At 41.4% G+C, this 14,253-nt stretch overlaps 1 protein-coding gene across 1 annotated transcript; it reads left to right on the top strand.

Moving 5' to 3' along the window:
* Positions 1 to 389: 389 nt before the first annotated feature.
* Positions 390 to 14,185, top strand: LOC120298540 (homeobox protein CDX-4-like). Its single transcript, XM_039322330.1, has 3 exons — positions 390 to 822; positions 11,944 to 12,089; positions 13,919 to 14,185. The coding sequence occupies exons 1-3, from the start codon at positions 420 to 422 to the stop codon at positions 14,183 to 14,185; spliced, it is 816 nt and encodes a 271-aa protein (XP_039178264.1). The 5' UTR covers positions 390 to 419.
* The last annotated feature ends 68 nt before the right edge of the window (positions 14,186 to 14,253 follow it).

Below are 14,253 nucleotides of genomic sequence, written 5' to 3'. Positions count from 1 at the left end.
GTTGTACTTTGTTTTTTCCAAGATTCCCAGAACAAACACACTGAATCCGTGCCTGGCCCAGGACTGGAAGGCTCCATGAGAAATCAGCAAGCCAACTCTAAGGTGGGGTTGCAGGATGACCAACCCTTCATTTGAATGCAAATGGTTGGGAGTAGCCAGTTATCTTTGACATTAGGCAGAACCTCAATCCACTGCTAGCCCAGCACCAGGGATCCTATTGTCAAGGATGGGTAGTAAAGACACCTCCTGAATCGTCGGCAAAGCCAGTCTAGGTTTAGGCTTGAAAAAGAGAGAGAGGGAGAGAGAAGAGGACGTGTGAAATCAGCCTCCCCTCCCCCAGGGAGCAGGATGCCTGGCCAAGAAGAAGCCAGGGGATGAACTTCATCTATGTGAGTTATATTTTGGAAAAAGAAGCCAGGATGTATCCAGGTTCTGTACGATGCAACGGCAGCAGCAATCTACCAGCACAAAACTTTCCTTCTTCTACACCTTATGTAGATTACATAGGATACCATCATCCCCAAAGTATGGAGAATCGTGGACAACCTTCAGGGACATGGGGGACACATTACGGGCTGCCCAGGGAGGATTGGGGTGCTTATGGCCTAGGAACCTCCAGCACCATAACTTCCACCCAGATCAACAGGTCTTCTCCTGGACAAGTCTCCTTCTCTTCTGCTGATTACAGTTCTCTGAATCCTGCTGGTTCTCTGACTTTACCTTCTCTGGACACCATGAATTCCGAGGCAAATTCTCCTCCCCTCAACCAGCGGCACGGCTCCTACGAATGGATGAGGAAAACAGCCCAATCTACTTCAACAGGTATGTTGGCAGCCTAACCCCCCCCCTTTCCCTCTCCAAAGCCTTTCCTGGTGCTGGCCACTTTCTGAAACCAAAGGGACACATTCTCCCAAACTGAAGTGGGGTTTTCTCATCTGGTTCTCCTGGCAAATGATCACATGATGTATTCATTAAAAAAGGCTCCTTTAAGGGGAAGGGTGAGTAAGGAAAAATGGGTTGGAAGAGGAAGAAATTGACTTTTTGGAAAACAAAAAACCTTCAGCTCCTGATACCAGATAAGGGATAGAATTGCTGTGGCACCGAGTGGGATCTGCTCCGGAAAAAGTCAGGATTTGGAGGCTTGAATGCAAACCAGCTAAACAATCCTTCTGGCATTGCAGCTCAGGAATAAATCAGAAAAAAAAAGCTGATTTTGGCACTCCTGCAGACCAACCCTGTTTTCTTGCCATACACAATGCACATTACAATCTTCACCACAATCCTCTTTATTTCAAAGCTTGAGGGGTCCTCGGTGCTCTCTGTTGTCTTGCAGATGTTTCATTACCCAAACTAGGTAGCCTTATTAGCAGTGATGATGTTACCTGGCTTGGATAAGGAAACATCTGCGAGAAAACAAGCAAGCTCAGAGAGCACAGCGGACCCCTGGTTTCAGCCCTGAGCTACAGATAGTCTCCTTTATTTCAAAGCTTCTTCCTCTAAATACCTGTGAGTCTGCATCAGCCCCCTGCACTTGAAATCAACCCAGAATGGTGAACTTTACACCTCTTAAAATTTATTTGCATGACAGCAGGACCGAACTGGCATTTAAGGAGCAAGGCTTGTGGGCATGGAAAGATTTCGGTCACCAGAGGGACTTTTACAGCAAGGATCCTACTCACCTGGGTTCATTTCCAGGCTAACCGCCATTAACATTTCAAATGGGTGCTCAGGATAAAAGGGTCTCTTGCATAGCAGGCTAGACGCCCCTCAGAATGCAAGAATCTAAGAAGCAGAAAAGACGTTTGATCTCTTGATAGAGTACCCTCCAGTATGTTAATAACAATGGATTTAACCAAGAGGGCAGGAGAAAGAGATTGCACATGATTTTATAAAAACGCGCCTCAGACATTCTGGAAAATTGTTTCCCTTGATGCTAAAACTAGAGCAGGTAATAAGAGAATTAGTTACAGCTGCATTAAGGCTAATATTAAAATATAGAATAGATGTAGCTCAGGGCTTAGCTGTGGAGTTCTTGGGGCTGAGCTTCGTAATTTGCTTGCAAATATTTTATTAACCAACTAGTCAGATGCAAATAATGCCAGATTAATATATTAGTATATTTTAACCAGTTAGTAATAGGCAGAGCTTTTTTTGTCATAGAACGCCCAGAATGGAGTTCCAGCACCTTTTTTGGATGGAACCTTGTAGGGTAGGCAAGGCGGGTTGTATGACATGTATGAGTTCTGGCACCTTTTTTTTTTCAAAAAAAAAGCACTGGTAATAGGTCTCCATAACGTTCTACCTGTCTTCATATCATGTGATATGCTAGATAAGATTTAGTCACAGTAGTAAAAAAAATATCCAGTTGAATTTGTTGTGTGGCCCCAGGCTGTTTGGTGAGTTCATGGTTCAAAGTAGCACGAGAACCACAACATTCTGTTGTTGTTAAATAAGATTCGGTACAATGTGAGTTTTATAAATTCACAGATTTTGATTAAATATACTAAATATGACACTTCTTTAGATGCCTTGAGCTACTATATTCAGAATTCATAACCTCCCTCATTTGGAAGCTGATTATAGTATTCTAAAGACATTTGAAGGACTTTGAGTGAGGGGAAAGGGTTAGCAAAGACTGTTTTGTTACTTGTGCCTTACTTGGTCTTGTCTCTCATCTCTAGTTTTTGATTTGTGTTAAAAAGGATTTGCAGAACTTCCAATCTAGTCACCTTGATGTAAATGAGAGGCTTGGCAACTTTAAGATGTGTGGATTTGTGGGACTGGACAATTCTGGAACTTCAGCTCCACACATCGTAAAGTTGCCCACTTTGAAAAACACTGTTGTAAAGCAATAAATTATACCAGGATTATGAACAAAAACTGGCAATTTTCAAGGCAAATTAATTTCTAACTAACCACTTATAAATAAATATTTAAACATTTTTTCTTGAGAGCTCCTGAATAATAAAAAAGACTTAATTTAGAGAACTGTTTTTAACAGTGGCTCTCCAATTTCTCATATAAATCAAATAGGGTAAGATGGTGGGGTCTGCAGATAATAAGAAGTAAAACTCTGGTTTGAATTAAGTTATCCAAAGATGGCCTATAGAAACCCCTAATACATTTAGCCTATTGATATTATCATAGATACATGGGTGAATGGATGAATGGACAGACAGACAGACAGACAGAGAGACAGTCAAAGCAGCATCTAGTTCACAACTTGCCTGTATAATTGAATTCTCTTTCTTGACTTGGCCTTCTCTGGCACTTTCAGACTGCAAATCCCAGAATTCCCAGCTAGTATGGGTTTTATGGTTCTGAGAATTGCATCCAGAGGCTACAGCAGAACCTCTGGATTCGCACAAAGCTCTAAAACAGGGTTAGATAGCTTGTGTTTCACTATATTGGGGGGAACTCAACCTTTCTGTTAGCATCTTGCTTGACTCATTTTCTTGAAGGTAAAGATGGTTTGTTTGGTGAAGAGTGCACTTGTGTTTTGTTAACCTGGGTTTAGCATGATGTGAACACATCAAAAGAAGGGTTTTGACTAACAGAATGTACCAATATTCGTATATTTCTATAAAATATAAGGCTATGACTCCTGTTGGTGGTTGGTGAAGCTGGTGGGCCACCTCTTTGAAAGGCTTTAGATGGCAAATAAGAATTTATTTCCTTGTGCAACTGGAGGCCCAACTTTTGTGTTGCAGCAGACAGAGAAGAGCTTTGAATAAGAATGTTACAAGCCCAGAGAGACAGTTGTTCCTTCTAGTCATCTCTGGAATAGTGGAAAATGTCCTCAATACAGATCCAAATAAATACACATTGTGGTCCCATTTCATCATATGAAATCCAAGGGGTTAGTAGTCATGCTTTAGCCTCACAGCGAATTCTGGTGAAGCTCTTAGCATCTAACCTATCTGGGCCAGAAGCCTTCCCTTCAAGGTCTGTCTTCAACCAGAGCAAGTGGGTTCATAACTAGAATATGTCTTGCTTCTTTCCCTTAGCAAGCTGATCTCTGCCATCTTCAACCGTGGATGTTATGCTTGTTAACCATTGTTCAAGCCCATTTACCTGTCTCCCTTCATGAATAGGTAGAATGTACTTTCGAAAGCCTTCCTGGTTGAGCTATTGAGGGGAATGAGATCCAAAGTCTAGGGACACGGGCTTTCTTACATACTGTAGGTCCTCAACCCAGCTGCCAATAAATCGCTCTGACAATTCACCCTAGTCTTAATATGCAGAAGAGCAAGGCAAACATCTTAACACCACTTTATGGACCTCTGTCATAGGCTAGATTGGGTTTGTTTTTCTAAACTAAAAAAAAGTGCTTTTCAGAGAAGAAGGGCTGCTTCAATATCTGGGATCCCTCCACTGCTCTTCTCTAAGCAGCTCACATTTTTTTTGAGGAGAGGAAGTTCCTCCTTCCTTGAAAGAGGAAGAATGCACATTTTGGCCTAACTTTGGCTGGATTCATGCCTTCCATTAAGCAGGAATGTGGTTTCCTTGGTTTGGGCTATGTGTGTTGCTCAAAAGTTGTGGTTTATTCAACAAACCATGATAAAAATACACAATTGTTTATGGCAAGTCTCATGGTGACCTACAAGGATATTCATAAGGTATTGTTTTGATGATAATGCAGACTTTTCAAGGATGGCAAAACACCTTGGCGATAACTTGTTGTTTGAAGAGGGACCATAAAGTTCCTTCTATAGTTGCTGTTGCTATAGTTGCTGTTGCGTGCGCACATGGCAGATGGCCAAGCTCTGCTGAGACATTCAGTTGCTTCTGAAGGCTTGTTTAGCACCCACCATGCCAGCTGCTCCACTCTGAAGACAGATGTTAGATTCAAAAGTTTCAAGCTGACTTCCACTGAGGTAGGCTGCCCATCACCAAGCATGCTTGACCTGCCCACAGACAGACTTTTCTGGGAGCAAAAAATATTTTGACAAAGAAACAGTTAAGAAACAAACTGAAATGCCATTACAAATATTAGCTTAGTAGCATTTTTTTCCTCTTCTTCCCTTTATCATCATATTTTGTTATTGGTACTCTCAGGGCCATTTGGGTGGGAACAGTGAGAATCAATTGTTCCAAACCCCCCAAAAAGGGAAGTTCCATCTAAGATACATTTCCATATTTAGAATAGAATAGAATAGAATAGAGTAGATATTAGAATAGATATTAGAATAGAACAGAACAGAATAGATATTAGAATAGAGTAGAATAGAATAGAATAGAATAGAATAGAATAGAATAGAATAGAATAGAATAGAATAGAATAGAATAGAATAGAATAGAATAGAATAGAATAGTTGGAAGGGACATTGGAGGTCTTCTAGTCCAACCCCCTGCTCAGGCAGGAAGCCCCATGCCATTTTAGACAAATAGTTGTCCAATCTCTTCTTAAAAACTTCCAGTGTTGGAGCATTCACAACTTCTGGTGGCAGATTGTTCCACTGATTAGTTGTCCTCACTGTCAGGAAATTTCTCCTTAGTTCTAGGCTGGTTCCCTCCTTGATTAGTTTCCATCCGTTGCTTTTTGTCTTGCCTTCAGGTGCTTTGGAGAAAAGCTTGACTCCCTCTTCTTTGTGGCAACTCCCAATTTCAAATGATTAGATGGACAATGCTTGTCATGCAAGGTAGCAAAATAAATCAGTTATACATGAGTTCACAAGTTTTTCTGGGCCACTGACTATAATGGACCAAAAAAAGGGGGGGAGGAAGCACCTGAGGGCAGGAAAAGAAGTAATGGGTAGAAGATTATTAAGGGGAGATCCAACCTAGAACTAAGGAGAAATTTCCTAACAGGGAGAACAATCAGTGGAATGGCTTTCCTCCAGAGGTTTTGGCTGTTCCATCACTGGAAGTTTTTTAAAAAGAGATTGGACAGCCATTTGTCTGGAATGGCCTGGGTTGGAATTTCCTGCTTGGGCAGGGGTTGGACTAGAGGACCCTTCCAACTCTGTTATTCTCAAGGAAGACAGGCACTGAGATAAGATGAAAGCTTTGCTCATTGTTAACCAGAAGTAAGCATAAGGTTAGAGTTAGGGTAAGTATAGGATGCATGTAGGTAAGCAAAGGACTTCAGCGATGAAGTCAAGCTTTTCTCCAAACCCTTTGTTTGCTCTCTCAAATTCATTGGGAGAGTTACAAAGTTAAACAAAAATAACCACGATTTCACGATGCCACCCCATCTTGTTCTGACTTGCCTTAGGATTGATCCCAGCGACACCTGTTTTCCCCTTGGTTGTTTTTTCTCAATAGATCCAGGTGCATCCAAAGCTGTAGAAAAGAGGTTAAAACTTTGCTCTGGAGTAATGTCTATGGATATCCCCATCATTCAGGTCATAGTTATCCCAAAGGTGCTTTTCAGGAGGCAAAAAGCTTCTTCAGCTCTGACTGGATGGTGAGGAATGGACGGGTTTATACATTTGCAAATGACCAGCTGGCTACAGCTCAGATATGATTCTATGATCCATTTGTATATTTTCATTTCAATGGGAAATTCCATTTTATCCCCATAAAGTAGGCCTGTGAGGTAGGCTCAGCTGAGAAGGACTACCTCAACATCAGCCACTGAAAACCCATGTCTGAAGACAGATCTGAACCCTGGTCCAACACCTGAACCATTATCCCACTCTGGAGTATTAAACTATATTTCTCTGAACCAGTGTCTTCCAGATGTGTTGAACTACAACTCCCAAAAATCTTGGTCAGCATTGCAGGTCTGTGAATTCTGAGCATTGTAATCTGACTGTTAGGTGGGGAAGCCTATGTGAGTCCTCTGAAATCTTTCCTACACTGTCATTATATGCAAAGTTGTGCATTCACAGTTTTTGGAAGTTTCTCCCAGTGCAGATTAACTCTTCACAAAGCAGGCTTTAGCGCATGAAGAACCTTTAAAGGCCTTAGAGAAAGGCGGGTACCCAGTTTTTAGCAAAAGCATCTTCACAACTTAAAACCATGTTCTCTGGCCTCGTATCTTCAGTCCTCCAGCACAGATGGTGATTTGATTTCTGTTCATCATAATTCATTCAAAATCTCTGAAACTGGCCAGATGAACAATACCAAACAGTAATTCCTTTGAGTAGGAATCTTTTCTCATGGATGAGACAAAAGAACAAGCCAGATACCTGCCTGATTTTACTTCAACAGGAACCTTTTTCTGCCCACGGATTAAATTATAGCCTTTAAAAAGAGCTTCTAGATTTAATATGTTTCATAGAATAAACATGATTAGACAGACATGATTTGTCTCTTCATTGTCTTAGCTGTTGGTTTAAAAGCCTTCAAGCCACCAAATCTGGATTCATACAACACACTAAGCCAAAGCCAGACAAAATTCATGATGTGTAATCCCAGTCATTTAAAATGAGAAAGTAGAGTAAGAAAGAGCAGAGTAGGAGAGAATATAGAGTAGTGTAGGACAGAGAGGAGAGAAGAGAAGAGAAAAGAGAACTTTATTGCAATCCATGATCAGTCTAAATTCCAAATTGGTTATTTGTACCTTGGAGCTCATAATCTTAGCCAATATTTTGCACTATATTATTCTACAGTCCTTCTATATCTGAACATTTGTGATATTTTTTTTAATTTTTGCATTAGTTCTCTTATACATCTAGTAGGTAAAAGGTGGAATTACAAATGAAAAATGTACATATACATTGTAAGAAAATCCACATTCAGATGATCTTATTCTAATGATTTTAGAATTCTCTCTAAATGGATAAATTCCATGCAAAATGAGGTTTAAAATTCAGTAGTGTCCTACCTGATAGGGTTATTGTCAGATCTTGAGATAATTTTCTAAAACAACATGAACACACAAAAATGTCAGACACTTTTTGATTGCCAGGCAATCCTGGCCAACACCCAGTTTAAAAAATTCATGGATAAAATTTTACAGACTACTAGGATTCCATGAATATATTACCAATCATTTAAGATTGAAAGTAAAAACTAGAATGGGAGGGAAATACCCAACTAATTTAATTTTGATTTGGCTTATTTTAAATCCTTTAAAATATTCTTCAGTTTAAATGAAAATTTGCAAGGCATCATACTATTCATAGATACACAGCAAAAAAGTTATCACTGTTACAAACTAATTACTGAGGAAATCAGAGCAAACTACGAACCCTCATCTGCAGTCAATTGTTCAAAAACATCAAAAGGAGTCTAAATGGGAGCAATTAAAGGCTGCACTAAAAAGCCTTTGATAACTACAAAATACGATTCAACCAGTTAAATATCTCTGCTAAGCCAATTCCAGAGCAAAAAAGCCATAACTGAAAAATGGGGATATCTGAAGGGCTAAGCTTAGGTTTAGACTTAGGCCAGGGGTCTTCAAACGTGGCAACTTTAAGACTTGTGAAATCAAGGAATTCTGGGAGTTGAAGCCCACAAGTCTTAAAGTTGCCACGTTTGAAGACCCCTGGCTTAGGTTTAGGTTACTTCATAAATGAGGAGTTTGGGCTGTGATCATGCAATTGCAGTCACCATCTTGACCGTTTTTGAGCCTTCAGGTTGCTGCTACTGAAAGGGCCCTTAGTCCAGTCTCTACCTACAGTATCTTGCTTTGGAAGGCCCTTTGAAGAAACGTCCAGTTTCAGACAGGGAGAAATAGGCCACTCTTGAGAGACCTGGAAGACCATTCCCTACAAGTCTTCACCCATTTCTTTATTCATGTCTTGTATTTCTACTCTGCTGTTCCTCCAGCAGCTCAAAATCTTAGAAGTCTGGAAGTTTTCAAGACTTGTATGGAATGGTAGAAATAAAAGAATGTTGCCCTATCAGGGTAGAGACTCATCAAAAGTGTTGAGAATCGTGAACTGAGAGAAGGATTATGAAGGTCTAGTCATGAAACAAAATGCACAGGTGATGTTACCTCGTTTGGGTAATGAAACGTCTGCGAGAAAACAACCAAGCTGAGAGGAAATCAAGGACCCCTCAGAAAAAGTATGCTCAGCTCCTTTCAAAATCTTGTCTGGGGAAGCTTAGCCTTCCCCAGCCTAGCACCCTCAAGCAGGGTTTGCTGGCTGTGGAATTCTGGGAGTTGAAGTCCACATGCCTTTACAGTGTAAAGAGCCACAATATCCCTCATCCTCGGTTGCCTTCTTAAGACCTTGTCCCATTTGGCTTCCTCTTTCCACTCGGGTTTCTCCAGAGACAGAAACCTTCTCCCTCACCATAGTGGAGCCCACCTAGAAGACGCCAGGCTGGCGAAAGGCTGTTGGTGGACCTCTCCTCAACCCTTTGAAGCTCCTTCGCCTGGAAAGGGATGGAATTTCCAAACGGGGAGGCAAAGCTCAGCTGACTTTGTTGTCCTGCTGAATTCACAGACGTGGACCAATTCACAAATTCCTGTGACCAGGAAGATGCCGGCCCTGATGTAAAACAGGAGCTAGGCTCAAGCAGAGAAGACAGGGGAAACCAGGGGCAATTTGAATGTTAATTTATTTTCTTTATAAACTAGGTGTGAGGTTCAGGAACCTCATCTTGCTCTGCCTTGTTCCTTGATTCCATTGTCTTCAGACCAGGGGCTGATCTGCCATATCAAGCAACAGACCTTCTTTTGACACATTTTTTTTTGGGGGGGGAAGGGGGGGCTTTGATATGCATCCTGGCTTCTGTTCCTTTTCTTTAGCAGTTATATTGCCGGAAAGACTGATGGTTTTCACAGCAAATAAAGAGGCCCTTTTATTGTGTTCCTAAAAAATGCTCTGTGAATTTTATGGCCAAGGGGAAATCTGCTCCCCCACCCCACCCCAAAGAGCAAGGCAGAGCCTCAGACTGCTAGAATAACTGGAGCATCCTTAAAACAGGTCTGGGTTTTAAAACACCTGGCGAGTTGTTTTGTTCAGAGTCAACAACCTGATTCTCACTGATTACAAAAGATCCCTTTAAATGGGTCTTCCACCATTCCTTTAACAAATTCCCATTACACATTCCAGTCCAGGGCGCACCCCTCTCCTTTCCTAACTTCTCCCATCTCACTAAAAAAAAACAAACTATTCTTTTTAGCCTTGGTATATCCTCATATTCTACTTCCCAGCCTCTGTTTCAATGCCTGTTTGGTTCCTCTGTTTTTAAAAGGAAGAACTTTAAGAGGTTTATTTTTATTTTTATTTATTTATTTTGCTTTCTGGTGCTTTGGAAAAGTAGCTTGACTCTCTCTGCCACAAAGTTCCTGATTCAGGGTAAGAAAGTCACATCATCACACAAATGTCATATGGGCATGTTATTTGTGTAATGTTGTGATATACATGGTCTCTACCAGATGCCTATGTCTACCAAACAGAAGAAGGCTATTTCAGTGGCAGATCATTTGTGCTGCTTTGTGAAAATTACTGAAACCAAAATTACGTTCTTAAGATATTATCGGTTCGGTCATTTTCTCCAAAGGTAAACAGTCAAAGCATATTTCTCTTTCTAAAAGGTATCTGTAATTCTGACATATGAACAAAATGGAATTCCTATAAATACAATCTTTCATAGTAAGGCTGGCATCTATTGTTACTTTCAAAAGGCAGGACCTTTAAGCAAAAGATCCCAACTCATGACTTATCTCCCCTCTACCTATATTTATCTTTGGGTTTCTGGTTGCCTAGATCACTCTCCTAATGTACAGCTGCCTATTATTCCCTATTATTGTCAAGAAAAATACATTGTATTTCCATCAAGTCATCAGAAGCAAGTTCAACATGATAGCAACTTGGACTTTTATAAAAAAAAAAGAAGAAATCCTAAGCAAACCAAGGGAAATCTGAGAACATAAGCATCAGTCCTACAAAAATTCAGTGTGTTGGCAAATTCAGTGAGTGCCCAACAGGTTCTGGCCAGTTAGGCTTTTGTATTTTTTTGCATTGTTTTGGTGTGGACCTTTCAATATTCTGGACTATCTCTATTATTCCCGTAAACCAAAAGGGTTGAAGATGTGGTCTAATACTTCTGAAGATCAGCCTGAGAAAGACTTCCATTAAGACAAGGGGCCAGGGCTGCCCTTCAGGTTTAGTGTAAAATGACATGTTTACAGGCCAGGAACACATTCATGCATGGCTAATATTTCCAGCACAAAATGTCTGCCCATCTAAATTCTGATGGCCTTGTAATAATTGCTGTTGGCCACAATCTACTTCTTTCTCGTCTCTAGTAACCTACCACAATCAGTATTTGCAGATGAACTAGCGAATGTTTTTGCAAGCTTTTAATGGTTTTGGAAGTTATGGGTAAGGATGCCTGTAGAGCAAAACCAAAATGTGCTTGAATATGCTTTCTTATCCCTGACCCAGCCGATATGGTTATATGCACACTTTGAAAATGATTGAAAAAAACTCTGATTCTCATGCAATTGTGGCATCTCTCTGCCACTTCTTAAGGCAATCTGACTTTTGCCAAGAATTCTTCATAGGTGGGAAATCAGCAACCACTGCTTTGAGAAACCAACTCATTCCACGAATGTCACTTTTAAAACAGCAGCATGTTTTTGTAAGCTTGCACAGAAGTCTATAAAACAAAGGAGTGGCTTTAATGAGTAGCAGTGAGATGCTGGGTTCATACAAAGTACTTCTTCCAAATCATTTTTGAAGCATAAGAATTAGACCAGAGGTGCTTTGTCAATAGTATTATTTATATTGGAATTGGAATATTCTTTATCGGCCAAGTGTGATTGAACACACAAGGAATTTGTCTCCAGTGCATAAACCCTCAGTGCACATACAGTACATTTATTCTTCATAGCAATATAAAGAATGAATAGTAATTTTTCATACATGGTATTATTTATAATTCTGCTTGGAAAACAGGCTTAGCAGAAGTAGGTGTGCTAGTGTTTTCCAGCATATTTGTGTCTTCATTATCTGGTTTAGCCAAAGCCTGGATTAGACAGGTTCATGATTTCAGGAGCAAATGCAAACTTTTCCTTCTTTCTCTTTTCAACAGGTAAAACAAGAACAAGAGAGAAATACCGGGTGGTATACACAGATCATCAGAGGTTAGAACTAGAGAAGGAGTTTCACTACAGCAGATATATCACCATCCGAAGGAAGTCTGAACTCGCTGCAAACCTAAGACTTTCTGAGAGACAGGTAGAGCATCCACGACCTGCGTGTATCGGGGCTTCTGTCCAATTCAGAGCAGAGGACCACTTGGGTGGGTGGGGAAAACATGGAGCAAATGTCCCCTGAGGTCCTTGGTGCTCGTTCTCTCTCTCTCTCTCTCTCTCTCTCTCTCTCTCTCTCTCTCTCTCTCTCTCTCTCTCTCTCTCTGAGCTTGGCAATTTTCTTGCAGACATGTCTGCTAGCACTAACGATGTCGCCTAGCTGGGTTATGAAAAGCAACAGAGCAACAAGCTCAGAGACTACCAGGGTTAGCCCTGAGCTACAAATATTAGGGCAGTGATGGCGAACTTTTTAGAGACTGAGTGCTCAAACTGCAACCCAAAATCCACTTATGCATTGTCGAGTGCCGGGTGGGTGGGGCCCATTGGCTGGGCGTGGCCCATTGGGTGGGGCGTGGCTGCGGTGGTAACGGCAGACTGGGTGGGACTAAAAAGTTCAATCAATCAATTCCAACTTTGCAAGAACTTTTTTTTCCCTGAGAAGTTGAAATTGACTGATTGAACCTTTTTTTTTTTTTTTTGCACATGGTGGCAGAGGTTGAAGCGAAAAGGTTTTATAAAACCCAGCTGAAGGCCTAGGACTGGGGCTACAATGCGCGTGCCCACAGAGAGGGCTCTGAGTGCCACCTCTGGCACCCGTGCCATAGGTTCGCCACCACTGTATTAGGGCCTTTGCAGATTCAAGGCAATCTGTGCTTTTCCTGTGGTCCTTTTTATAGATAAATGATTAAAAGCAGCCCTGGATTAGCCATTAAGCCCATGCTTAGTGCCCCAAGGGAAGGTAGCCCCACAGAGATATTTCCTCTAGCTATCACGCCCATCACTGTTTCATTACTACACTCAACTTTTGTTAATTTTTTTGTTAACTGCTTAGACTTCAATCTGCATAACTGGCTCAATGCTGAAATAAAGTTTAAATGCTTAGCTTGCAGGTGGCATCAGATGTCACATTTATTTCCCATCTCATGCCCTGCCTGGAAGTTTTGCTCCCCTTAAGCACCATTGTTGGGCTGTGCTTAAGGCATCGGTTGGCCTTAATCCAGCCCTGATAGAAAATGTAATTATTGACTGTATTAGAATGGCTACGAGCAGCATATTCCCCCGTGCTCATCAAGTTTTTGGTCACTCAGATTTTGAAAAGCTCCTTCCAACGAGGGGGCAGCCAGATTCACTTAACAACCATGCCACTAACTTTATACTTGCAATGATTCACTTAACAACTGTGGCAAGAAAGGTCATAAAATGGGGCAAAACTCACTCGACAAATGTCTCACTTAGCAACAGAAATTTTGGGCTTAATTGTGGTCTTAAGTTGAGGACTACCTGTATTTCTCTGCAGGGACACAATATTGGCCTTGACTTACTTCCTAGGGGCTAGTTTCACTAAGGGGTGTTGGGTCAAGAATAAATCTCAGAAATCATAGAATAACAGAATTGGAAGGGACCTTGTAGGTCTTCTAATCCAACCCTGCTCAAGCAGGAAACGCTATACTATTTCAGACAAATGGCTGTCCAGTCTCTTTACCTCCAGCCCCCTGATCAACTTTGTTGCTCTTCTCTGCCCTCTTTCCAGAGTCTCAGCATCTTGTTTATATTGTGGCGACCGAAACTGGATGCTGAATTCCAAGTGGGGTCTTACCAAGGCTTTATAAAGCAGTATTAACACTTCATTGATCTTGATTCTCTCTCTCTCTGTTAATGCAGCCTAGTATTGCTTAAGACCTTCCCCGTCTTTAAGGCTCCCAATGTGAAGTAACGGAAACTCTTCCCCCCCCCTTCTCTGTTTTGCTCTTGCAGGTGAAAATCTGGTTCCAAAATCGCAGAGCCAAAGAAAGGAAACTAATGAAGAAAAAAATGACCACTTTTGATGGAGGCAGCCTGGCCTCCATCCAGAGTGACTCTGGTTCCTTGAGCCCTATTCCAGTTCAGGACCCACAGACTCACTCAGAAATGGCGGGCACTTTGTTTCCACCACCAGCCCCGCTCCCTCCTCCTCCTCCTCTTATTTCCATGAATGGCCTTCAGCACAACGGAACGATTACAAGAGTTGTGGTCTCTCAGTGAGGACTTTCTGCCAAGTCAAGAACACAACAACACAAGGGCCTTTGCAGTGGAGCCAACAGAGCTGTTGG

The sequence above is a fragment of the Crotalus tigris genome, unplaced genomic scaffold (genome assembly GCF_016545835.1).
Source record: "Crotalus tigris isolate CLP2741 ecotype Arizona unplaced genomic scaffold, ASM1654583v1 scf7180000024062.70398, whole genome shotgun sequence".
NCBI classification, from domain to species: Eukaryota; Metazoa; Chordata; class Lepidosauria; order Squamata; family Viperidae; genus Crotalus; species Crotalus tigris.
Note: the sequence above shows the minus strand (reverse complement) of the source record. Positions and strands in the feature narration are given on the sequence as shown.

Excerpts from the sequence above, each read along its gene's own strand:
- LOC120298540 (XM_039322330.1), top strand. The coding sequence starts at position 420 with ATGTATCCAGGTTCTGTACGATGCAACGGCAGCAGCAATCTACCAGCA. Across the intron at positions 823-11,943 it reads AGCCCAATCTACTTCAACAG|GTAAAACAAGAACAAGAGAG; the intron begins GTATGTTGGCAG and ends TCTTTTCAACAG. Across the intron at positions 12,090-13,918 it reads TAAGACTTTCTGAGAGACAG|GTGAAAATCTGGTTCCAAAA; the intron begins GTAGAGCATCCA and ends TTGCTCTTGCAG.